The 26,908-nt window shown below is 39.3% G+C and overlaps 1 protein-coding gene across 1 annotated transcript in view; it reads right to left on the bottom strand.

The window, feature by feature from the left end:
* GLG1 (golgi glycoprotein 1) overlaps positions 1–26,908 on the bottom strand; it is a gene marked incomplete at its 5' end in the record, with an annotated part of 144,002 nt that overhangs the window by 46,630 nt on the left and 70,464 nt on the right. The window contains 2 exons of the mRNA XM_079723874.1: positions 2,657–2,743; positions 16,847–16,879. Coding sequence (XP_079580000.1) covers positions 2,657–2,743; positions 16,847–16,879 — 120 coding nt within the window. The remainder of the gene's footprint in view (positions 1–2,656; positions 2,744–16,846; positions 16,880–26,908) is intronic.

Genomic DNA, 26,908 nt, shown 5'->3' with positions numbered 1-26,908 from the left:
AGAGATCTTCAACAGTCAACAAGCTGAATGCAATGTTTTCAGCTTAACCTTGAGCTCTTTTTTTTGGGTGATGTCTAAAGAGAGGGCCGTGAATGTATTTCCAAGAAAAGGGTTTTTTGTTGGTTTGTTTGTGATTTTTTTAAAGCAAAACAGAGGTAAGTTTCAAAAGTGAAAGGAGAAATAGCTGCTTGAAAATCTCAGCATTTATAATTCAACCACTGGAAAAACCCTGCATAAAAAACACAGGACTAGTGGCAGACACCTGGGTTTTAAAACAATGAAGTAGAAGTATTCATATAGGCTCTAATACTGGGCAATCAATGGTTTAAAACTCTGAAGAAAGACCAAGAGACATTTTGAACTGGAGCCTCAATAAGAAATTAAATGTATATTTAACTTCCATCACCTGAGATTTTACTGAAACACCTATTTGTTCACCACCAATTACAACCAGATGTAGTGTCTGAATTAAAAGTGTATGCTTTTCTTCAACCACTCTGTTGGAGAGAAGTCTAATACAATAAGAAATTTCTAAGATTAACAGCAAAAAACAGCATTAAATTGTCAACATATGAATGATAACACTGCAGGCATGAGATCTGGAGTCTTGAGGAACTCCTGAAAGGCTGGATTATGCAACCAAGAAGTGAGTGGGTGTAAGCTCCCCCTGGGGTGAGCCTTGATCAGTGGGAAATGGGAGATGAAAGGGGCTGGAAAGATAAATTCTGCCTCCATTTCATCTTCCATGGACTGCTCTGGGGTACAGTTTCTCCCTACAGCCCTTCTAGAGAAGTCCCATGTGCCATGTGAACATGCCTGCCAAGTGACCTGCTGGGGTCTCCTCCTGGGTCATGAGTGGGGGGATGGGAGGTAGCAAACTGCATCATAATTGCTCTGCATTGTTCTTTGATTTATTTTCTTCTTTCCCTTCCTGTCCTGGGCTTCTATCTCCCAAACAGTATCAGCACCTTAAATGAGTTAGAAGGCTCTGCTTTCTAGGGTATCTGGGCTCTGAATCATTAAACATTTTACCAGCTCATTAAAAAAAAAAAAAAATCGTCAACATATTTATGAATGGGAGTAAACTCTGAAATGGCCGGGGAGCAGATTCTTAAGGTGCCATTAAAAAATGCTATAGTCACTCTACTTTTGACATGAGGCAGGAGAAAAGCAGGCAATATTTGACTCAATCATGGAGAGTAAAAGTTTGGTTGGCAGTCTTCAGTATTCTTATGATGTTGTTTTCCTCTTTGGAAGGATTCCAAAATTAGGAAAGAAGGTAAGACGGAGATGTAGAATAAAATGTTTTGTTGGCAACTATGTTCTTCCTGATATTTAATTTTCTTGACTCCAGTATAATCTCCCTCTAAGGAGGGAGAAGTGTCCCTGTTACATTAATCTTTTATAAAACCGCAACACCCCAAAAGGTTACAAGAGGGCCATAACATAACATATACATTACAAGGAAGCCAGTTTCATTTTATAAATATAGATGGGTAAAACCAGCCAAGAGGGAGATTATTCTGACGAATCTGCCTCGTCTATGAGCTAAATTTCCACATGGCACTCAAACTGGTATGTACACGAGTCACATAGGGAGTTTGAGGTGCATAATACTGAACCTAGAAGCTGAAGATCAAGGTTTTAAAATAAGCTATTCTATTCTGAAGCCCCAACGCATATGAAGAAAGGTCACTGCTTTAAAAGAATAAAACATATCTGATTCAGTAGTAGAAAGTCTGAGGAAGAAAACAGGTTCCACAAGATACCATAATGACGAAAGTTAGGGACACAAGCTGAGGACTTATCTGGTTGGAGTACAGTCTTCCTTAAGACCTCAGGAGAAAATGGTCCTGAATTAAGTCATCAATAGGGTAGTTTGGGGACAAATCTATATGATGCAAGATCTGTGATCATTAACTTTGAGGTAAAAAAATAGCAACTATTTTCTTTGTGATTCTTTCAGTATGAAGAAATCCCCAGCTTCATGGAATTTCTATCACTAATTCTAAAAAATAAAATAAATTAAAATTAAAATTTCAATACCACAATTTTCACTAATATTATTTGATATTTACACTGAGCCAAGAGAAATGAGTGAAAAATATCACCAATTAGCAACCATATAATGCTATACATTTTTAGTAATTATTTTTATTTTTGTTTTTATACTCAATATCCATTTATAACAATATATACAATCTTTTTACAAACCTTTTTAATGCTAACTCCTATTATTTGAAGCACATGCCCTGTGGTTCAACTGGTCCAAGTGCATAGCCAAAACACTAAGGAATGTTTATCAGCCTCCTGGGGAAACCATTCTGATACGCCTCAGCCATAAGCAGATTGTACCATGTGTGAGAGCACTGACTGATGACAGAAGTGATTGTATTCTCCATTTGGGGACAAAAAGAGCCTGATTTCCAACTTGTCTGAATCAACAGCATCCTACTGTAAGTGTAGGTGAACGTTAAGAAAAAGAAGTCTAATTACACCCCTTTAGCCTATCTCTGAGCCAAGACATACGTTAATTCCAAGAAAAGTAAAGTAACTGAATCAGTCATTCCTCCCTTAATGACTGGTCTGGTCAACAGATGTAATTTTCGCTTCTAAGTCATTAAGTATGCACAAAATTCTTTCTTTCACAACCTACCTCTGATATGGTAGACTTGCAAACCTCTCTGGCCACAGATTCAAATTTGGGATCTGTAGTTAGGTTCAGCTTATAATTCCATAACAACTAGGTATAAGAGAAAAAAACAAAACAAAACAAAAAACAAAAAAACTCCAGTTAGAATAGTATGAAATTTAACATCAATGGTTACTATAAATGATAAAATTCCATTATACAGAGTCAGATAAAACATATTCACACTTCAGTTAACAAACACAAAGATAAAATGTCACTGTATTTACAGATAAAAGGAAAAAAATGTGCAGACAAAATAAAACACTACCGTTCGGACATACACTTTTCTCTATTTTTACTTAAGGACAAATTTTTTTTTAAGTCAGGAAAAAAATTAAAATGAAAATTCCTGATAAGGGTTTCAGAGAAAATATAAATAGGTTGTATATGTAAAATTCTTAAATCAAAAAGTCTAACCCAGAAGCTCAAGAATTGGTAGGTTTAGTTGCAGATTTCACAATCAACAGTGCTTTTCACACATCATTTTTATGAAGGAGTGTTGTCCAGAGTCTAGTTTCCTGACACATCTTTCTTTATTCCTCTAAAACCCTCCACTTGACATACACACACGATGAGGTCTATTTTACACAACTGTTTTAACATGTCTTAAGCTATGAAATCTCTAAAGCCATTACTATTCATGGGCGAGGGCTGAATATTACTTTATTTTTGCAGCTTCAGTTAAAAGATTTCAATACATGATTCAATTCCTGAAAAGTAGCAACAATGAGCTCTTAAACTCTGCTCGGATGGAGAGACAGAGCAGGGGCTCTGTACGACGTAGAACATGAAGAGGTTTGGGGGGTGGAGGGCAGCTCACAAGCCTTTCTTTCAGACGGCTGCACTCCAAGACTAAAGAATACAATCACTCATTCACTGATTCATTCAAACATCTGCTTAGCACTTCTTATGATGTACCACACACAGTCTAATCTCAAGGGCTTCATAGGTTATTACAGGAAACAGAAGCAAATGTTTGAGCACACACTGTGTTAGGAACTGGGGGTTAAAACAGGAGGAGAAAGACAAACACTGTCCAGTGGTGGCTATGGTAATAGCAGGTAATGTGTATTTGGTTAATGGCATCACAAGGTGCCACAGCAGTACAGGGGAGGACTACCCCACACTGCAGTAGGGGGTTTGGTCAGGGAAGGTTTACCAGAGGAAGTGCTATCTACGATGAAATCTGAAAAATTAGTAGCAGTTAGCCATATTAAAAAGGGTAAGAAGACCGTTTTAAGTAAATAAAGCAGCATGCGTGGAAGCTCATTGGAATGGGAAGCAGGGCATGTTACACGAACTGAAAGTCCAATGGAGGATTGACTCTGGAGACACAGGCCAGGACCAGATCATAAAGCCCTTGTAAGTCATGTGTGAACTTTAACCCAAGAGTAATGGGGAGTCACTAAAAGGGAAATAAGGGAGTGACATGACCAGATTTGCTTTTTAGAAGTAGAACAGAAGCTAATATAAAGTGCATTAGGAACAACACAAAAACAGGCAATAAATTCCGCAAAAGATTGCTGAGGAAGATTTTGTGAAGAAATAAAATATAAAGGATGAGTAGGATTTCTTCTCCTCCCTCCTCAAAAACAAAAAACAAAGAAAAGCAGTAAAAAACTCTAATCACTCAACTATCATCAATAAGTGAGTTTTTAGAAAAAGGGGTAAGAATCTGGCTACCATCTATAATGAAAGTTTTAAGAGAATGGGACTTTTGCCTTGTTTACTACTATATGCCCAGTGCCTAGAAGAGTGCATGCAACACATAGGCATTGATAAATATTTGTTGAATAGATCAACAAAAGAACAAATCTATACCATGGTAAGTTCAACCAATAGGACATATAAGGCCAAACTGAGAATAGATGTAGGAGAAGCTTAGTTCTAACTGAAGGCATCTTAGGCCTCCTGGCTCCTCAGAAGTAGATCCCATGATTCAAAAGATGTGGTTAGAACTGGACAAATATATTTTACTATTTATCTATCTACTACCATCTATCTAAGTCAGTACTACATGGTAATTAAATGTTATATTTTAAAATTAAAGCAACACATTCTGATTCTATATGTACATCAAACCAAAGACAGATTAAAAATGTCCTCCTTATTGAGTGACTTGCAGCTGACCCAATGCCATTTCTTCCATGTAAAAAAAAAAAAAAAAAAGAAAAAGAAAGAAAGAGAAAGAAAGAAAGAAAGAAAGGGAAAATGCAAGAAAGAAAAAAGTTGTCTGGTACTTGGAGTGAATAGCAACAAATGTCAAAAAAAATAAATACAAACCACAGAGTATTTCCTTACTTTATCTAATGCAAACTCAGATGTCCTATGATTGGGCTAGAAACAGATTTTCTGACAAAAACCATTCAGATAATCATTTAGATCTTTTGAATGTCTTTAACTTTTAATTTGGAACCTTATTTGTTCTCATAATAGGTGTAAATTTCCTTACGAACAGGACTCCTCCCAGATAACTATGATACTATTGTCTAATGCTAAATATTCTACCTCTCGTCTTTTTTTCACTTTTTCAGTTATAATTCACATACCATAAAATTCACGATTTTAAAGTGTACAATTCAGTGTTTTTTTAGTACATGGTTGACACTTGAACAACGCCCACATTAGCGGCACCAACCCTCTGTGAAGTTGAAAATCTGAGTATAATTTTTTTTTTTTTTTTTTTTTTGCTGTACGCGGGCCTCTCACTGTTGTGGCCTCTCCCGTTGCGGAGCACAGGCTCCGGACGCGCAGGCTCAGCGGCCATGGCTCACGGGCCCAGCCGCTCCACGGCATGTGGGATCTTCCCAGACTGGGGCACGAACCCGTGTCCCCTGCATCGGCAGGCGGACTCTCAACCACTGCGCCACCAGGGAAGCCCTCTGAGTATAATTTATAGGGGGCCCTCTGCATCCACAGTTCTCCATGCTCAGATTCCTGCAGTACTGCAGTATTTACTACTGAAAAAAAAACCTGTGTATAAGTGGACCCGTGCAGTTCAAACCTGTGTCATTCGAGGGTCAACTGTATTCACAAGGGTGCATAACCATCACCACTTTCTAATTCAAGAACATTCGCATCACCCCAGCAGAAACCCCATGCCTGTTCTATCACTCCCCATCCTCCTTACTCCCATCCTTTGCAACCATTAATCTACTTTCTGGTCTTTCACTTTTAATATGACTTATTAATGCATTATTATTCTCTTTCAGGAATATAGGTAAAAAGGGAATTCAACATAGGTTGCCACAAGTACATTTTCCTCTAGAAAACAGATAAACACACATTACACTTGATTACTGAGAGCTGATTATTTACACCATATTTGATAAGTGTCCTTTCCTCTGAGTGGCTATAATCAACTAAGAAAAATAACTGCAATTTGACAATAAATACTATTGGTTAGCATGATGTATTTCAGCTTCAATTTCCTTAAATTTAAGAGTCTCATCTTTGAATCCATCTATGCACCCAACTCCCTCCCCCAAATATGTACTGAGTAACTGCTATAATCTGAGTATCGTGTTAGGCGACAAAGTTGAGAAAGGTGGAAGTAAAAAAAAAAAAAAAAAAAAAGCCGCTGTCTCAGGACTCAAGAAGCTCAACCACAGGAAACAAAAGATGGAAGAGTCAGATTGGAAAGAAAATAAGCAATAAAAACACAGTGTGATAAATGTAGTAACAGAAGCATGCAGAAGATATTAGGGGAATACAAGGAAAGAACATATCACAGTGATTGTAGAGGAGGGATAGGTGAGGCTGGTAGTGGTCAAGTTATACTGGGCCAGGGGTAAGAAGGAATTTTGTCAGATGAACTGAGGAAGACTGGGGTTCTAGGACTGCAAGGGTAGAAAGGACAGAAAGAATAATGATAACTTCTGGGAATCCCATAGTTCAGAATGGCTGGAGTTGAGGGTATGAAAGATCAGGGGAGAAGGGGTGTTAGATCACACTACTATAGCTGATATTAAAGAATCTGGATTTTATCTTAAAGGAAATGAGAGGCTAATAGATAATTTTAATCAGAGAACTCAAAAAATGAACTCTGGTTGTATAGAGAAGGGCTACACTGAGGGGGTTAGTACGCCAGTTAAAAGGCAAGAGTTTTTGGATGGGATAAATTTGAGATATTTATTTAGAATCATGACAAGATTTGGGTGTGGGGAGTGAAGGAAAATTCTTTTTTTTAATTTTAATTTTTATTGGAGTATAGTTGACGTACAGTGTTGTGTTAGTTTCAGGTGCAAAGTGAATCTGTTATACATATACATATATCTACTCTTTTGTAGATTCTTTTCCCATACAGGCCATTACAGAGAATTGAGTAGAGTTCCCCGTGCTATACAGTAGGTCCTTATTAGTTATCTATTTTATATATAGTAGTGTGTATATGTCAATCCCAATATTCCAATTTATCCCTCTCCCCTGCCTTACCCCCTGGTAACCAGAAGTTTGTTTTCTACATCTGTAACTCTATTTCTTTCTTGTAGGTAAGTTCATTTGTACCCTTTTTTTTTTTTAAGATTCCACATATAAGCAATATCATAGGATATTTGTCTTTCTCTGTCTGACTTATGAAGGAAAATTCTTCCTTCACAGTCAAGCTCCTTTAAAGTATAGTCTAAGTTTATTTAATCTACTTACTCTTCCATTCATCCTTAAAATTTTTTAAATCAAAGCTGTCTGTTTAGTTAAATAGTCAAAGGGAGTCAATCTAAACAAACAAGCAGTCCCCCACAAAGTCCCTTTCTAAAGTCCTACCCATTACCCAGAGACAATTCTTTTAGCTTTTTCTTATGGTAATTACCTCCATACGTTTAAGCTATTAAATTGCTATTTCCTGACCCGTTAGCTTTAGATACTGTATAATAGCTTTATACTATAGAAGGTAGGAAGGAACTCTTACACCCTCCTCCTGATCCCAATCCTCCCAATATAGTTAAATCATAATGTCATTAGATACTCAGTATTTACATTATTGATTATGTAAAAATACTATATATAATGAGCCATATAGAATATATTTCTTTCAATTTTTAGTTTGTCATATAGTTAACAGTCATTTATTTCATAAGCCTATTTTCGATATACCCATTACTAATTAATCCCCCATCTCTTCACTGGAAAAGCAAATCTCTCAAAATGTTCAAATGCTTCAAGTGATCTCTCAGGTGAGACATTCCTCTTGGAGTCTTCCATCTTCCTGCTTCAGTCAGGACCGGTTGCCATCTAAGCCTCTGCACAGGTGTCATCCTTCACCATCATCCTTGGAATTCCTTTGCTTTTTCTTAGGCTGATGCACTAATGACTGGATTCTTTAATTTTCTTTGTCTTGCTGTATTCCCTCATTTTGGTGAAGCACATCCTCTAGTAGCTTTATGAGAAAACATGTATGGGTAGTAAATGTCTTGAAAAATTTTATGTATGAAATGTCTATTTTGTATTATCTTGACTAAATATAATTTTTCCTCAGAATTTTAAAGGCACTGGTCTACTCTCTTCTAGTTTCCAGTAATGCTAATGAGAAATATCATATTATTCAAACTCCCAGTACTTTAATTATTATTTTTTTCTCTGAAAGCTTTTGAGATCTTTTATTTACTCCCAGGGTTCTTTTCAGAACCCTAGAACTGGTTTGGGTTATCTTTCCACCCATGGTGTGAGGCACTCATGGGCACTCTTAATCTAGAAACTCATCCTTCAGTTCTTGGAAATTTTCTCATATTTTTCATTCAAGTTTTTTCTTGTTTTTTTGGAGTGGCTAATATATACCAGGCACCACTCAAGACAGATGTGAGCAAAGAAGGGCAAAATCCCTGCCCTCAAGTAGTTTACATTGTATGAAGGAGAGAAAGATAATACACAAATGATCAAATAAATAGATCAGGTATTGAATGCTATAAAGAAAATTAAGCTAGTATAAAAGAATTGAAGTGACGGGTGAGGGGTGCTTTAATAGAGGGGGACAAGGAAAATGAATATCCTGAAAAGGTGACTGTTCCATGATGAACAGCAAATGCCAAAGACCTAAGTCAGGCACATTCTGTGAATATCTGAGGGATAGCGAGGAGGCTGCTTGTGGCCTAAGTAGAGTTATCAAGGCTGACAGTGGTAGAAGAGGCCAAGGAGCAGGTCTCTGCTCTCTGCATGTGTTGTAGGCCACTGTTAAGGACCTGGGAGTTTAATAAGTGAGAAAAAAGCTTCTGGGGTTTTGGGCAGAGACGTAATATGACCTGTTAGAGGAATCATTCAGGCTGTAGCATGGAGTACAGACTGTAGAGGGATAAGGGCAGAAGAAGGGAGACTACTTAGGAGGCTATTAAAGAAGCACAAAAGAGAACCGACGGTGGCTTGAACCAGGGGGTAGCAGTGAAAATGGTCAGATTCAGGACACATTTCAAAAGAAGCAGCCAGACAGCAAGGCTGCTAACAGACTGAATGTGGGATATAAGAGGACAAGAGGAATCAAGGTTTTTGATTTGAGCAATGGGAAGAACTGAGATTGGGAAGACTGTAACAAGAGAGGTTTAGAGGTAGAAAATCAAGAGTTCAGTTCTAGAAATGACTGTGAGACAGCGTAGAAACGTGAAATCAGCACTTGGAGTCTGGAGTTTGTGGAAAACTCTGTGCTGGATAAAAGATAGGAACCACAAATTGTCAGTCAGCAGGGCAGCATCAATTGTTCCTCTCCAATGGGAGTCATGGCAACAGTCTATGTAGCCATCTGGCGGTATCTTCTCTCCAGATGACAGCTCAGGTGTGAGAAGACAACACTCCCAACAGGCACTGGAAGAGGCAGTTTTGGCTTAGAAACCTCAAGCCCCATGCGAGCCATTATCTCTTGAAACAGCCCTCCGGGCATAGTTTCCAGGATCCCTGCAAGGAACACACACACCCAGGTACAAGAGTCACCACATTCAGGGAAACCTATAGTATGGCACCACCAATGAGTATTTATAATTCATTTATAGTTCTCCCCAATCCATATAGAATTTACCAATCAGGGTCATTTTTATCATAAGTAATACTGCCTTGAACCTTAGTTGGTATTTTACCCTTATTAGGTCACCAGGGAACTGAGCTACATAGTTAACAGGATTGAAATGCTCCTGAAGGGGAAAGAAAGGTTTTGTTAACTGTTTACTCACAGGGCTATTATGAGCTGCTATAAATGTTCCTTACATGGGTAGACAGATACATAAGCATTTCTGTGGGGTAAGTACCTGGAAGTGAAAAGGCTGTATTATATACTATGCCTAAGTTCCGCTTTAGTAATACCCAACAGCTTTCAAAGTAGTTACACTAATTTACATTATCACTATCAGTATTTGAAAACTCCCTTATTCTAGCATATGTGCTGCCGAAAAAGATCACGAAAGCGCCCTTATTTTATATTCACAGTAATGCTTGGTATTAACACTGTCGGTCTTTTGAATTTTAGCAATTCTAATGGTGAATGTAGATACCAGTATCTCACTCAGGTTTTAATTTCCATTTCCCTGATTATTAATGAGGATGAGCACCTTTCCATTTATTTGTAGATCATTCAAGTATCATCTTTAAGACATGGATGTTCAAGTATCTTACCCATTTTTCTTTTCTTTCTTTCTTTTTTTTAAATTAAGGGTTTATCCTAAATTTGTCCATCCAGTAGTTATATTGTATCTTAAGGAACAATTTCTATTTTAAAAAATTCAATTTATTTAAACTAAAACAACAACAACAAAAACCAGCTCACCCATTTCTCCCACCTCTGGCAGCCACCAACCTGTTCTCTGTATCTATGAGCTTGGTGTTGCTTTTTTTTTGTTTTGTTTTTGAGATTCCACATAAAAGAAAGATCGTATAGTATATGTCTTTGTCTGACTTATTTCAATAGCATAATGCCCTCAAGGTCCATACATGTTGTTTCAAGTGGCAAGATTTCCTTCCTTTTATGGCTGAATAATATTCCATTGTGTGTGTGTGTGTATGTATGTATATGTATACACACATTTTCTTAACGATTTAACACTTATATTGTTTCCCATACCTTGGCTATTGCAAGTAATGCTGCAGTGAACATGAGGGTGCACATATCTTTTTGAGTTAGTGTTTTCATTATCTTCAGATAAATACCCAGAAGTGGATCATATGGTAGTCCTATTTTTAACTTTTTGAGGAACCTCCACACTGCAGTGGCTGTACCAAATTGCATCCCCACCAATAGTACACAAAGGTTCCCTTTTCTCCACCTCCTCACCAATACTTGTTATTTCTAGTCCTCTTGATGACAGCCATTCTAACGGGTTTGTGGTGACATCTCGTGATTTGGTTTCTCTGATGATTATCTTTTCATGTACCTACTGGCCATCTGTATGTCTTTTTTGGAAAAGTGTTTACACAGATCTTCTGTTCATTCTTTTTTTTTTTTTTTTTTTTTTTTTGCGGTACGCGGGCCTCTCACTGTTGTGGCCTCTCCCGTTGTGGAGCACAGGCTCCAGACGCGCAGGCTCAGCGGCCATGGCTCATGGGCCCAGCCACTCCGCGGCATGTGGGATCTTCCCGGACTGGGGCACGAACCCGTGTCCCCTGCATCGGCAGGCGGACTCTCAACTACTGCGCCACCAGGGAAGCCCTCTGTCCATTCTTTAATTGGGTTTTTTTGTTTGTTTGTTTTTGCTGTTGAGTTGTATGAGTTCTTTATACATTTTGGATGTTAGCCCCTTATCTGATATTTGATTTGCAAATATTTTCTCCCATTTAGTAGGTTGCCTTTTCATTTTCTTGGTGGTTTCCTTTGTTGTGCAGAAGCTTTTTAGTCTGATATAGCCTCACCTTTTTTTTTTTTTTTGTGGTACGCAGGCCTCTCACCGCTGCAGAGCACAGGCTCTGGACGCGCAGGCCCAGCGGCCACGGCCCAGGGGCCCAGCCACTCCGTGGCACGTGGGATCCCCCCAGAACCGGGGCACGAACCCGCGTCCCCCGCATCAGTAGGCGGACTCCCAAACACTGTGCCACCAGGGAAGCCCAAGCCTCGCCTTATTTTTGCTTTTGCTTTTGGTGTCACATTCAAAAAACCATCACTAAGACCTATGTGAAAGAGCTTACCGCCTTTTTTTTTCCTAGGAGTTTTATGGTCTCAGGTCTTGAGTTAATTTCTGTGTCTGGTGTAAGGCAGTGGTCCACTTTTCTCAATTCCGTTTACTGAAGAGACTGTTCTTTTCCCCACTACATATTCTTGGCTCCTTTGTTGTAAACTAACTGACATATATGCCTGGGTTTATTTCTGGGATCTATATTCTGTTTCCCTGATCTATTTGTCTATTTTTATGCCAATACCATATATATATATATTTTTTGCGGTACGTGGGCCTCTCACTGTTGTGGCCTCTCCTGTTGCGGAGCGCAGGCTCAGCAGCCATGGCTCACGGGCCTAGCCGCTCCGCGGCATGTGGGATCTTCCCAGACCGGGGCACAAACCCATGTCCCCTGCATCGGCAGGCAGACTCTCAACCACTGTGCCACCAGGGAAGCCCTACCATATTGTTTTAATTACTATAGCTTTGTAATATAGTTTGAAATCAGGGCGTGTGATGCTTTCAGCTTCGTTCTTCTTTCTCACGATTGCTTTGGCTATCTGGGGTCTTTTATGGTTCCAAACAAATTTTAGGATTGTTTGTTCTATTTCTGTGAAAAATGTCATTGGAATTTTGATAGGAATTGTATAGAATCTGTATATTGCTTTGAGTAGTATGAACATTTTAACAATACTAATTCCACCAACCCATGAGCATGGAATATCTTTTCATTTATTTACGCCTTCTTCAATTTCTTTCAGTAATGTCTTGTAGTGTTCAATATACAGGTCGTCTTTCACCTCCTCGATTAAATTTATCTTCTCCATTTTCCTATTCTGTTGTCTTTTCTTTTTTTAAAATTTATTTTATATATTTTATTTTTGGCTGCGTTGGGTCTTTGTTGTTGCGCACAGGCTTTCTCTAGTTGCAGTGAGCAGAGGCTACTCTTTGTTGTGGTGTGCGGTCTTCTCATGGCAGTGGCTTCTCTTGTTGCAGAGCACGGGCTCTAGGTGTGCGGACTTCAGTAGTTGTGGCTCGCAGGCTCTAGATCACAGGCTCAGTAGTTGTGGTGCAGGGCTTAGCTGCTCCACAGCATGTGGGATCTTCCCGGACCAGGGCTCAAACCCATGTCCCTTGCATTGGCAGGGGGATTCTTTTCTTTTTTTAATAGTTAAGACTTTTTAATATTTATTTTATTTATTATCTTTTATTTCTGGCTGTGTTGGGTCTTCATTACTGCATGCAGGCCTTCTCCAGGTGTGGCGAGCAGGGGCCACTCCTCACTGGGGTGCGCAGGCCTCTCACCGCGGTGGCCCCTCCTGCCATGGAGCACGGGCTCCAGACGCGCAGGCTCAGTAGTTGTGGCTCACGGGCTCTAGAAAGCAGGCTCAGCAGTTGTGGCACACAGGCCCAGGTGCTCTGCAGCTTGCGGGATCTTCCTGGACCAGGGCTTCAACTCGTGTCCCCCTGCGCTGGCAGGCGGCTTCTTAACCACTGCGCCACCAGGGAAGCCCTGTTGTCTTTTCTTTATTGCTTTGTATGAATTCTTCATATATTCTGCACATACTGTCAGATACGGATTAAAATATTTTTTCCTTCTCTATGGCTTGCCTTTCACACTCTTAATACTATATTTAATGAAACAAACTTTAATATAATCTGATTTATCAATCTTTTGCTTTTGTTTACTGCTTTTTGTTTCCCATTTATTAAATCTTTGCTTATCCCACATAGTTTCTTACGTTATCTTCTAGAAGTTTTATTATTACACTTTTCACCTTTAGATCTATAATGCATCTAGAATAGATTTCTGTGAATGGTGTGCAGTAAGGATTAAGATTTTTTAATTCAAGTGTCTATCTATATATGAGTCTGTTTCTGGACTCATTCTGTTTCATTGGTCTACTTGTTGACCCCTGTGCCTCTGCCACACTGACTTAATTACTGTTACTTTAAGTCTTCAATCAGATGGTAAAATTCTCTCTGCTTGGTTCTTTTCAAGACTTTTGGCTATTATTGGTCAAAACTGTGTTCCCATGTAAATTTTAGAATCAGCTTACTATTTTTTGTAACAACAGAAATGGGATCGTACAGAATCTGTAATTTGGTGAGAGCTGACGTCTTTATAATATTGAGTCTTCCAACTCACTAGCATAGTATATATTAATATATCTCTTCATTTATTTAGGTCTTCAAATTTCTCTGAATAATATTTTATAGTTATCTGTAGAGATGTCTTGCATACTTTTGTTAGATTTATTCTTAGGTATTTGATGCTTTATATGCTATTTTAAATAGTGTTACTTTTAAATTCACTTTAGGGCTTCCCTGGTGGCACAGTGGTTAAGAATCTGCCTGCCAATGCAGGGGACACGAGTTTGAGCCCTGGTCCGGAAAGATCCCATATGCTGCGGACCAACTAAGCCTGTGCGCCACAACTACTGAGCCTGCGCTCTAGAGCCTGCGTGCCACAACTACTGAAGTCCACGCACCTAGAGCCCATGCTCTGCAACGAGAGAAGCCACAGCAATGAGAAATCCGCATGCCGCAACGAAGAGTAGCTCCTGCTTGCTGCAACTACAGAAAGCCCATACACAGCAACGAAGACCCAACACAGTCAAAAATAAATAAATAAATTTATAAAAATTAAAATAAAATAAAAACTTTAATGGGAAAAATTATAATGCATTCCATCCCAACCCAAGTGTATTAGTTTGGTAGGGCTGCTGTAACAAAATACCATAAACTGGGTGGCTTAAACAACAAAAATTTATTTGTTCACGAATCTGGAGGGTAGAAGTCTGAGATCAAGGTGTCAGTAGTACCAATTTCTTCTGAGGGCTCTCATCTTGACTTGTAGATGTCCATCGTCTCCTGTGTCTGTGCCCTAATCTCTCTTTATTAGGACATCAATCCTTCCGTTTTCTGTATACTATTTGTCCCCATTTTCAGTGGTGTAATATCCTTTGGAGATCAGCTTCTTTCTCCACCCCTCTGGAACTTCTTTCTGGGCTTCCTCTCTGTCAGATTCAGTCTATTAATAGATTTTTAAGGATTTTTCCCTAATCTTTTGCTTAATAAATAATGCCATAATAATGCCATAACAAATATCATTTTAAGTTGACTGCTTTATAAAGAAGTTTTTCTTATTTATATTCCTATCCATAGGCTAGAGCAGAGTTTAGCAAACTTTTCCCGCAAGGGCCAGAAAGTAAATTTTTTAGACTTTCAGGAAACTATAGTCACTGTTGCAACTACTCAACCTTGCCATTATAACATGGAAAGCAGCTACAGTATGTAACTGAATGAGTGCGGCTGTGTTCCAATAAAACTTTATGCATAAAAACAGGCAGTGGTCTGGATTTGGCCAATGGGTAGCCATTGACTGGTGGGCTAGAGAATGCTTAAATCTCCATATGCTTGTCAATACTGTATATTTATCAAATTTTTAATATTTGTTAATCAGATGGATAAAAACAGTGCACTTATTTTTCTTTTAATTTTCACACTTTAAATTATGAAAGAATCGAAATTTTTGTTGTTTACTAGACATCTTTTTCTTTTCCTGTGAATAGTCTATTTATGTCTGTTTTCTATGTTTATTAACAGCACTTTCTATTAAAGAATGTTGTCCTTTTCATCTGCACTGCAAATATTTTTTCATAATTTACATAATATTTTTGAGGAAAAAACCCTCAAATCTCTCTTTTGAGTTTTTGTTTAAAGATTTTTTTTTGATGTGGACCATTTTTAAAGTTGTTATTGAATTTGTTACAATATTTCTCTGTTTTATGTTTTATGCTTTGTTTTTTTGGCTACGAGGCATGTGGGATATCTTAGCTCCCAACCAGGGATTGAACCTGCACCCCCTGAATTGGAAGGTGAAGTCTTTACCACCAGGGAAGTCCCCTTTTCTGAGTTTTTAATGCAATCAGATTTATAAATCTTTTTTTTTCTTTAAATATTTTTTGATGTTGTATCATAGTTTTAAAAACCCTACCCTCTGTTCATGTTTTCTTCTACTACTCTTGTGGTTTTATTTTTACTTTAAATCTCTGACCTATCTAAACCTTCTTTAGAATAAGTAGTCAACTTAGGCAGCCAACCTGCTTCTCTATTCTTGCAGTCTCCCATTCAAACTATCAAATAATGTGGACAGGGCTTCCCTGGTGGCGCAGTGGTTGAGAGTCCGCCTGCCGATGCAGGGGACATGGGTTCATGCCCCGGTCCGGGAAGATCCCACATGCCGTGGAGTGGCTAGGCCCGTGAGCCATGGCCACTGAGCCTGCGCATCCAGAGCCTGTGCTCCGCAACAGGAGAGGCCACAACAGTGAGAGGCCCACACACACACAAAAAATGTGGACACAGAGTGATTTCAGATATATAACTACTCCTCTTTTAAGACACAACTCAAGTAGCATCTCCACTATTAAGTGTTTCCTGACATCAACCCACCTGGGCAAAATTCACTCTTGTGTCCCCATTGCACTCTTACAAGTTTCTGCCGAAGCACCTGGTACTTTTTGCCCAGATCTGATTTCACATCACTCTCCTTTTAATGTCAGACTGTATATAATATGGGGAGATATATAGACACTGAATGTATTACAAATATATATATGACACATATATATGACATTGAATGTATTAATTGTAGTTATCTCTGGAGTTCTTATCTGCTAACTCTAATATATGTCTCTATCTTCAAGGTGCTTATTTGTGTGTCTTTAGTTTCTACCACAGTGTTTGGCACAGAGTAGATGACTGTATGATGACTAAATGAAACAACTTTAAAATACAAAACTCTACAATTGTAAGCCTGACATGCAAAGAAACAATTTCATATGGTAGCTGTAACTGAAGAAAAATTTAAACTTAAGTATATAAATATTATTTGGCAGAGCCTACTTATTTCGACAATAGAGGAGTATGTGTAGATTTACCATGGCCCTTAAATAAGGTTAATCATCCTCTTGTTAAGATTAAGTGAATTTAAGAAAACATTATGCTTCCCAGAACAACAGGAAAAGCATCCCAATATCTGTCATCATATATATAAAGCACATAAGGTGAATTATGGAAAATCCATACTTACATGATTGCAGTCTGAAGAAATTTCATTTTCAGGCTAAAAGGAAAAAAAAAGAAGAGATGATGTTAAAAAAATATCCTCTCAAGTTTTCAAACACCACCAAAGTAAACTCAAAACAAGAAATCTGAATATTCAACTGAATATAATACTTCAATATGAGGAGTAAAATGGGGCTTATACATCTTTTAGATTGCTGAGGAGAAATATACCAGAAAAGGATGAGACATAGTCCCTTCCCAATCATGGCACAATCTGGAAATTGGGAAAAAGGAGAAGGATGTACTAAAGACATAAAGCAACAGTGACAGAAGTATCCTTACACGATACTTCATAATTCTTAAAGCTGAAGAGGATCAGGCACAATACAGGTGCCCTCGCTTTATAGAAAGTTAGATATCTGGAAAAAAGAAGGCTTATTAAAGAGGGCAAAAAAGGTCCGACAATGATTTAAAAATTAGTCTCACATGTCACCATTAGGGGAAGTGAGGTGGTGGGTACATGGGACCTCTGCGTCTATGTTTGTAACTTCTTATGAGTCTATAATCTTGCAGGTCTATGATTAAAAATACAAAGTTTAAAAAAACAGAAATTATTTATATATTCCCATGAATACATTTGCTCATAAAGCCAGGTACATATAACAGAGATAAAATGAACTTTCAATTCTGTGACAAAAAAGTAGACTAGGTTAGGCCTTATATTGAATAGCTTTGCCATACACTTCTCCTTTAATTTCCTTGTTCATACAAGGAAATTGTTAAAGGAGATTGTTAAAGGAGATACAATTGTCTTAATGCACACCATAATAAAGCACTATTTCCTTTGAGATTCCATAGTACTCCAACCTGCTCAAACAAAGTAAATTGTGTCCCCTCTATGAAATATTCCCGACATAGGTTGTAAAAGATGCCACTTTCAAAATAAAAAGATTCTCCCTATTCAAGGATAGAAATAAGGCAATACAGAAAACAGTAAATATTAACAAGTTAAGCAGACACACCTAGCATCACTTTAGGAAGAAAAAGGTTTCTAGGGAACTATTCATTCCACTACATTATTTAGCAGGCATTAATTCTAATGTACAAACTCATTTTTGTATTTACTTAATAAAATATTATGTTAAAATTGACTTTAGATTGCTAGGCAATCGTGAGATTATAACACACCACTTCTGAACTTTCTCCTTCCTTGTCTAAGTAAGAATAGATATTTTAATGTGTTTCTGAGGTGTCTTTCTACATCTCAGAAATCAGCCTCCATACTATGAGTTAATCTAGCCTAACTCTGTTCCCTTCACTGAATTCCAAGTGCTTAACTTATAGCCCTTAACAGTTTATTTGCAAGAATACTTTATTTTGTATAGGCAGTTTTCTACCTTATTCTCTTTTAATCTATCCTTTCAATTTTTTCCAATCAATCAGTAATTCTAGCTCTTTCTCAAAGCACAGATGGCAATTAATCCCATTAGCATCTCTACTTGTGTTCATTCCTATTAAATGATAACTTTGGATTAAAGGGGCATTCTTGAAAGAAATTCAGAGCATTGGAGAATTTTCAAAGTAAAGTAGTCAAAGAAGATTTAAGTTACCTATGGAAAAAAAGCACTGCCACGTTTACAGTCCATAGGACTTATATCAGCAAATTAATGATTGTTTTAACGTCTTACTTTCCTACAGTGATAGAATGGATTATTTCCCCCAGTTTTCTACTCTTCTTTAGTAGGATTTGATACCCAGATCCTTCGCTCTGTAACTCTGCAGAGCCTCCTGCTGTGGAATGAGTATATACCCCGCTCCACTGATGTTAGGTTAGGCCACTGACTTGCTCTGGCCAATGGGATTTTAGCAGGCATAATATGAGAAGAGGCTTTAAATGTGCTTGGGTGGTTTGGCTTGTACTCTCGCACTCCTGACATTCCTGATGCGAACAACATGTACAGAGAGCTGCTAGTACAAGGAAAAGGAGAGACACGCGCAGACCTAAACCTAACCCGCAGCCCAGCGCACAGCCACCCTAACTGACCTGCGCAGCCATGAGCGAGAAGAATAAATATTTGTCATTATAAGCCCTTGAAATTTTGAGGGTGTTTGTAATGAAGAAAAAAATGACTAATAAGCCCATCAGGCAAATGAAATAAGAAAAATCTCAAAACCTTTAAGTTGTAATTGGTAACTGCAATGATTTAATTTAGTGAATTATATTAGTAAGTACAGAGTACTACACCTTTTATGAAGGAATGACACAGTCCACAGAGACATACGTGAACTGCAAATGTGGAGGTCAGTGTTTGGTTTTCATCTCTCTCGTTGTATCAGTTTGCAATTGACAATAAACTGGCTTATTTTTTTTCTTTCTAGATTTAGTTTTTCTACCCACAAAGAGAAGACAATATAGGAGTGCTATGAGAACAAGGTTATGATGTTAAGCCACTGAGATTCACTGAACTGAACAGCTATAAAGAATTTCTAAGTGTAATTATGAATAATTACTCTTATAAATTTAAAAGAGCTTTTAGAATCAAAGGACAAAGTAGTGGTTCAGAGGAACAGAACAGAGACTTGCAGAATATAAAATATAAAGTAGTATACGTAAACAGTGGGGACATGAATAATGCCAGCACAAACTAACTTTAGAGAAAGTATAAAGAGAAAATGCTATGGTTTGGCACTCAGCCATTTGATAAGAAACTAAAAGACAGAAATTTCAAGGAACAAAAACAAACATGGGTGCTGACACAGGTCTGGTTCTGAGCCTACACCATGGCCATGAGGTCCCAATCAAGTCACTTCATCAGACGTATCTATTTCTGCAAATCTGTAAATGTAAATAGGCTTCATGATCTTTAATCTTAGAATACGAATAGTATTGAGGACTAACACCAGAACTACTAAGGTTAAAAAAAGGCTGAGGATTTTTTCCTTTTATTAACAATCAGTGAAATAATACTCTGAAATGATTCCAAGAAATCAATCAACAAGTAAATACTGAATAATTATGAAGTACCCAAAACTGTGCTAGGCATTGTTGTGGGATACAGAAGAAAGGTAAGACACAAATTGTCCCTAACCTCAGGTAGTTTACAATCCAGTTACAGAAATAAAATGGTGAAATCAAGCAAGTAAGCAAGAGCAGGGACTTGAGCTAGGCCTGAAGGTTTAGACAGAAGAATGATTTCCAAAGGGGATGCAAGTTAGATGATCCCCTGGGGCTCAGGAAGAAAATAATGGAACCTCTCTTTTTTGAAAAGCTCATGCTTTAACTTATACTTTAATGTTTTTATAATATATGTTAGAATAATTAATATTTTATGAATATATATCTACTAGAGTATGCTTAATAATTTTTCAAATGATAAGAAGAACATGATCAAGATAGAAAACTGAGAGTTGAAACCTTTCTTCTCACCAGTTTAGGAGTCCTACCCCCATCCCTACCCCTTCAAATCAGAGGCAAAGTAAAGGTTCTTTGCTGTGGAAGCAGTAAATTAGAAGCTAAGCTTTGCCACATTATTAGCTGCTCTCTATTACTCTGGAGATAGAAATCTGGACTTTGAAAAGACTCTTACATCAAATGTCTCCTCTTTGGAATTAAAATAATTGTCCTCTTAACAATGGAAAACTGGGAGGAGAAAAATTTATGAAAAGCCTCACAAATAACTTTCTGTTAAGTTAATGATCAAATTTTGGAAAAGAGACTGCTGAAGTTACATATATTAATATCAAAAAAGAAATGATTATGAATAGAGGAAAGAGAAAAAGAAGAAAATGTGAAGCATCCCCCCAACCAAACACAGCAGTGACTAAAATAGAGAAGGAACTCAGTTAATGCTGAATAAATGAAGCAGCAATAGCACTGTAGGAGAGACAAGCCCTGAGTACTTGGAGACACCTGCCTGACTCCAATAAAGAATCTGACGGGTGTAGCAGAAAACAGCAGAAGTTGTCAACGAATTGAGCTAGGTGCTACATTCATTTCCTACAACATGATAGATTGCAAAAAAAATGGTATTGCATCCAATTTACAGATAAAGATATTGAAATACAGAGAAACCAAGTCATGTAACCAAAGGTACATTGCTAGGAGACAACAAAACTGGAATTTACCTAATGACAGTAAATGACAACCATGCTTATTGTGATGCTTTCACCTTGATACTCCCGAAAAAGAGCCAGTAGGTCAGGGTGAGCACAATGATGGGGGGCCTCTGGGAGGTACAAGAAAAAGAAAGGTAGACAGGGACTTCGTGGGGTCCAGAGGTTAAGACTCTGAGCTCCCAATGCAGGGGGCATGGGTTTGATCCCTGGTTGGGGGACTAAGGTCCCACATGCCAGGCCAATTAAAAACAAACGGGGCGGAATCAAGATGGCGTACTAGGAGGACGCAGAATTCGCGTCTCCTCACAACTAGGGCACCTACCAGGCACTGGTGGGGGACCACAGACACCTAAGGGGACGGGAGGAACCCCCAGTGACTGGGTAGGACGTGGGGCGTGGGGGTAGTGAAGGGGGAGGAGAAGTGGAGGCGGGATGGGACTTGCACCCCTGAGGGGTGACTGTGGGGGGGAAGGGACCCCACGCCCGAAAGGGGAAATTGGGGAACCACTGGGAGGGCAGAGGATCAAAAGGGAGCATGGCCAGGTTTACCATGCCCACTTGGGCCCCCGGGAGCCTGCTGAAGACCCAGGCCTGATCCTCGGCCCACAGAGGCCCCCTCCAGCTGCGCAGGTCCTGAGGGAGTTGGAGGAAGGCAAGGCGGAGTAAAAGTAAAGGCCGGACCTCCAGGACCGGCACCCCTGAGGGGTGGCTGGGGGAGGTGAGGAGCTCCTACACCAAGCGGTACCCACCCCCCGTTAGGGGGGGAGAACCTGGGAGAGAAGGTGGGGGAGGGGCACAGAGGAATGGAAGGGAACGCGGCCAGTGCATTCCCTGTCCACTTAGGCACCGGGAAGGCTGTTGGGCTCCCGGGCCTAGTCCTCTGTCCTTGGAGCCTCCCTCCTGCGCACAGAGCCCAAGCCCCGCCCCTACACCCCCACCCAGGGCCCCACCTCTACACTGGGAGACCCCGTCCAATGAGCTGGGCCTAAACCCCACCCACACACCCTCACTCAGGGCCCTACCTCCAGACTCCGGCCAGAGGCCCTCCTTTGGATGTGCTGCCTCTCCCCTTCCCCAGGTCCTAAGCAGAGGCCCCACCCCACACTTGAACATGCCCGCTAGGCCCCACTCCACGCTCAAACTTCACCCCACTACCTGCCTAGGCCCCGCCCCACCCAAAACCCCACCCCTGCCTAAGTTCCACCTGCTCCTAAACTCCACCCCCATAGCCTTTTCTTTTTTTTTTTCTTTTCTTTTTTCCTCTTTTAGATTGGGGTTCTGTTATACCTTGTTGATTCATTGTTGTTGATTCTTTTATATTTTTATTTTGCCTAATATCTTTTACTTTTCTAATTTTATTTTATTTTTTATACTTTGTTAGTGGTCTCTCCTTTTGGCTTGTTGCCCTCCTCCCTCTTTCTTTTCTTTTTTCTGCTGTGGTTTTATTTTACCTTACTGCAGTTGTTTCAATTATAGTTTTATTTTTCCTAATATATTTTTTATCTTTCTAATTTTATTTTGTTTCTTATTCTTTGATATTGTACAGCTATTTTTTTTCTTTCTTTCTTCGTTTTTTTTTTTTTTTTTCTTTCACCACGCCATGAAACTTGCGGGATCTTGGTTCCCAGGCTGGAGGTCGTGCATGAGCTCCTGTGGTGGGAGCTCCGAGTCCAAACCACCGGACTAAGAGGGAACCTCAGACCCCAGGGAATATCAATTGGAGTGAGGCCTCCCGGAGGTCCTCATCTCAGCACCAAGATCCAGCTCTATCTAACTGCCTGCAAACTGCAGTGCTGGACGTCTCAGGCCAAACAACCAGTAAGACAGGACTACAGCACCACCCATCAAAAAAAAAAAATGAAATGACAAAAGAATATATTACAGATGAAGGAGCAAGGTAAAAACCTACAAGACCAAATAAATGAAGATGAACTAGGTAACCTACCTGAAAAAGAATGAATAATGATAGTAAAGATGATCCAAAATCTCAGAAACAGAATGAAGAAAATACAAGAAACATTTAACAAGGATCTAGAAGAACTAAAGAGCAAACAAACAGTGATGAACAACACAATTACTGAAATTAAAAATACTCTAGAAGGAGTCAATAGCAGAATAAATGAGGCAGAAGGACAGATAAGTGAGCTGGAAGATAAAATGGTGGAAATAACTGCCAGGGAGCAGAATAAAGAAAAAAGAATGAAAAGAATTGAGGACAGCCTCAGAGACCTCTGGGACAACAGTAAATGCACCAACATTCAAATTATAGGGGTCCCAGGAGAAGACAAGAAAAAGAAAGTGTCTGAGAAAATATTTGAAGAGATTATAGTTGAAAACTTCCTTAACATGGGAAAGGAAATAGAGAATCAAGTCCAGGAAGCACAGGGACTACCATACAGGATAAACCCAAAGAGAAACATGCAGAGACACATATTAAACTATCAAAAATTAAATACAACAGGTTTCCCTGGTGGCTCAGTGGTTAAGAATCCGCCTGCCAATGCAGGGGACATGGGTTCAAGCCCTGGTCTGGGAAGATACCACATGACGCGAAGCAACTAAGCCCATATGCCACAACTACCGAGCCTGCGCTCTAGAGCCCACGGGCCACAACTACTGAAGCCCGCATGCTTATAGCCTGAGCTCGGCAACAAGAGAGGCCACTGCAATGAGAAGGCCACGCACTGCAATGAAGAGTAGCCCCTGCTCACCGCAACTAGAAAAAGCCCGCAGGCAGCAACGAAGACCCAACGCAGCCAATAATAAATAAATAAGATAAATTTATTTTAAAAATTAAATACAAAGAAAAAATATTAAAAGCAGCAAGGGAAAAGCAACAATTAACATACAAGGGAATCCCCATAAGGTTAACAGCTGATTTTTTAGCAGAAACTCTGCAAGCCAGAAGGGAGTGGCAGGACGTATTTAAAGTGATGAAAGGGAAAAACCTACAACCAAGATTACTCTACCCAGCAAGGATCTCATTCAGATTTGATGGAGAAATTAAAACCTTTACAGATAAGCAAAAGTTAAGAGAATTCAACACCACCAAACCAGCTTTACAACAAATGCTAAAGGAACTTCTCTAGGCAGGAAACACAAGAGAAGAAAAAGACCTACAATAACAAGCCCAAAACAATTAAGAAAATGGTAATAGGAACATACATATCAATAATTATCTTAAATGTAAATGGATTAAATGCTCCAACCAAAAGACACAGACTGGCTGAATGGATACAAAAACAAGACCCATACATATGCTGTCTACAAGACACCACTTCAGACCTAGGGACGCATACAGACTGAAAGTGAGAGGATGGAAAAAGATTCCATTCAAATGGAAATCAAAAGAAAGCTGGAGTAGCAATTCTCATATCTGACAAAATAGACTTTAAAATAAAGATTATTACAAGAGACAAAGAAGGACACTACATAATGATCAAGGGATCAATCCAACAAGAAGACATAAGAATTGTAAATATTTATGCACCCAACATAGGAGCACCTCAACACATAAGGCAAATGTTAATAACAGCCATAAAAGGGGAAATGGACAGTAGCAAAATAATAGTAGGGGACTTTAAGTGGGGACACCCCACTTTCACCAATGGACAGACCATCCAGAATGAAAATAAATAAGGAAACACAAGCTTAAATGACACATTAAACAAGATGGACTTAATTGATATTTATAGCACATTCCATCCAAAAACAACAGAATACACTTTCTTCTCAAGTGCTCATGGAACATTCTCCAGGATAGACCATATCTTGGGTCACAAATCAAGCCTTGGTAAATTTAAGAAAATTGAAATCGTATCAAGTATCTCTTGTAACCACAATGCTATGAGATTAGATACCAATTACAGGAAAAAAGTGTAAAAAATACAAACACATGGAGGCTAAAGAATACACTACTTAATAACCAAGAGATCACTGAAGAAATCAAAGAGGAGGGCTTCACTGGTGGCACAGTGGTTAAGAGTCCACCTGCCGATGCAGGGGATACGCGTTCGTGCCCCGGTCCGGGAAGATCCCACATCGGCTGGGCCCGTGAGCCATGGCCGCTGAGCCTGAGCGTCCAGAGCCTGTGCTCCGCAACGGGAGAGGCCACAACAGTGAGAGGTCCGCATACCGCAAAAAAAAAAAAAAAAAAAAGAAATCAAAGAGGAAATCAAAAAAGTACCTAGAAACAAATAACAATGAAAACATGATGACCCAAAACCTATGGGATGCAGCAAAAGCAGTTCTAAGAGGGAAGTTTATAGCAATACAATCCTACCTCAAGAAATAAGAAGAATCTCAAATAAACAACCTAACCTTACACCTAAAGCAATTAGAGAAAGAACAACAACAAAAACCAAAGTTAGGGCTTCCCTGGTGGTGCAGTGGTTGAGAGTCTGCCTACCGATGCAGGGGACACGGGTTCGTGCCCCGGTCTGGGAAGATCCCACATGCCGCAGAGCGGCTGGGCCCATGAGCCATGGATACTGGGCCTGTACGTCCGGAGCCTGTGCTCCACAACGGGAGAGGCCACAACAGTGAGAGGCCCCTGTACCACAAAAAAAACCCCAAAAAAAACCAAAGTTAGCAGAAGGAAAGAAATCATAAAGATCAGATCAGAAATAAAAGGAAACAACAGAAAAGATCAATGAAACTAAAACCTGGTTCTTTGAGAAGATAAACAAAATTGATAAACCATTAGCCAGACTCATCAAGAAAAAAAGGAAGACTCAAATCAACAGAATTAGAAATGAAAAAGGAGAAGTAACAACGGACACTGCAGAAATACAAAGGATCCTGAGAGATTACTACAAGCAACTATATGCCAATAAAATGGACAACCTGGAAGAAATGGACAAATTCTTAGAAAAGCACAACCTTCCTACACTGAAACAGGAAGAAACAGGAAATATAAACAGACCAATCACAAGGACTGAAATTGAAACTGTGATTAAAAATCTTCCAACAAACAAAAGCCCAGGACCAGATGGCTTCACAGGCAAATTCTATCAAACATTTAGAGAAGAGCTAACACCTATCCTTCTCAAACTCTTCCAAAATATAGCAGAGGGAGGAACACTCCCAAACTCATTCTATGAGGCCACCATCACCCTGATACCAAAACCAAAGATGTCACAAAAAAAGAAAACTACAGGCCAATATCTCTGATGAACAGAGACGCAAAAACCCTCAACAAAATACTAGCAAACAGAATCCAACAGCACATTAAAAGGATCATACAGGGACTTCCCTGGTGGCTCAATGGTTAGGAATCTGCCTGCCAATGCAGGAACACGGGTTCAATCCCTGGCTCGGGAGGATCCCACATGCCATGGAGCAACTGGCCCATGTGCCACAACACCTGGGCTTGCGCTCTGGAGCCCACGAGCCACAAGTGCTGAGCCTGTGTGCCGTGGCTGCTGAGGCCCGCGCACCTGGAGCCCATGCTCTGCAACAGGAAAAGCCACTGTAGTGAGAGGCACATACACTGCAACAAAGAGTAGCCCCCACTCACAGCAACTAGAGAGAGCCTGCGCACAGCAACAAAGACCCGACGCAGACAAAAATAAATAAATATAAAAAAATAAATTAAAAAAAAACAAAAAAAAGGATCATACACCATGATCAAGTGGGGTTTATCCCAGGAATGCAAGGATTCTTCAATATACGCAAATCAATCAATGTAATACACCATATTAACAAACTGAAGGAGAAAAACCACATGATCATCTCAATAGATGCAGAAAAAGCTTTTGACAAAATTCAACACCCATTTATGATAAAAACCCTCCAGAAAGTATGCATAGAGGGAACCTACCTCAACATAATAAACGCCATATATGACAAGCCCACAGCCAACATCATTCTCAATGGTGAAAAACTGAAATCATTTCCACTAAGATCAGGAACAAGACAAGGTTGCCCACTCTCACCACTATTATTCAACATAGTTTTGGAAGTTTTAGCC

Source organism: Hyperoodon ampullatus, assembly GCF_949752795.1.
Source record: "Hyperoodon ampullatus genome assembly, chromosome: 18".
Taxonomy (NCBI): domain Eukaryota; kingdom Metazoa; phylum Chordata; class Mammalia; order Artiodactyla; family Ziphiidae; genus Hyperoodon; species Hyperoodon ampullatus.
This window is presented reverse-complemented; position numbering and strand designations above follow the sequence as displayed.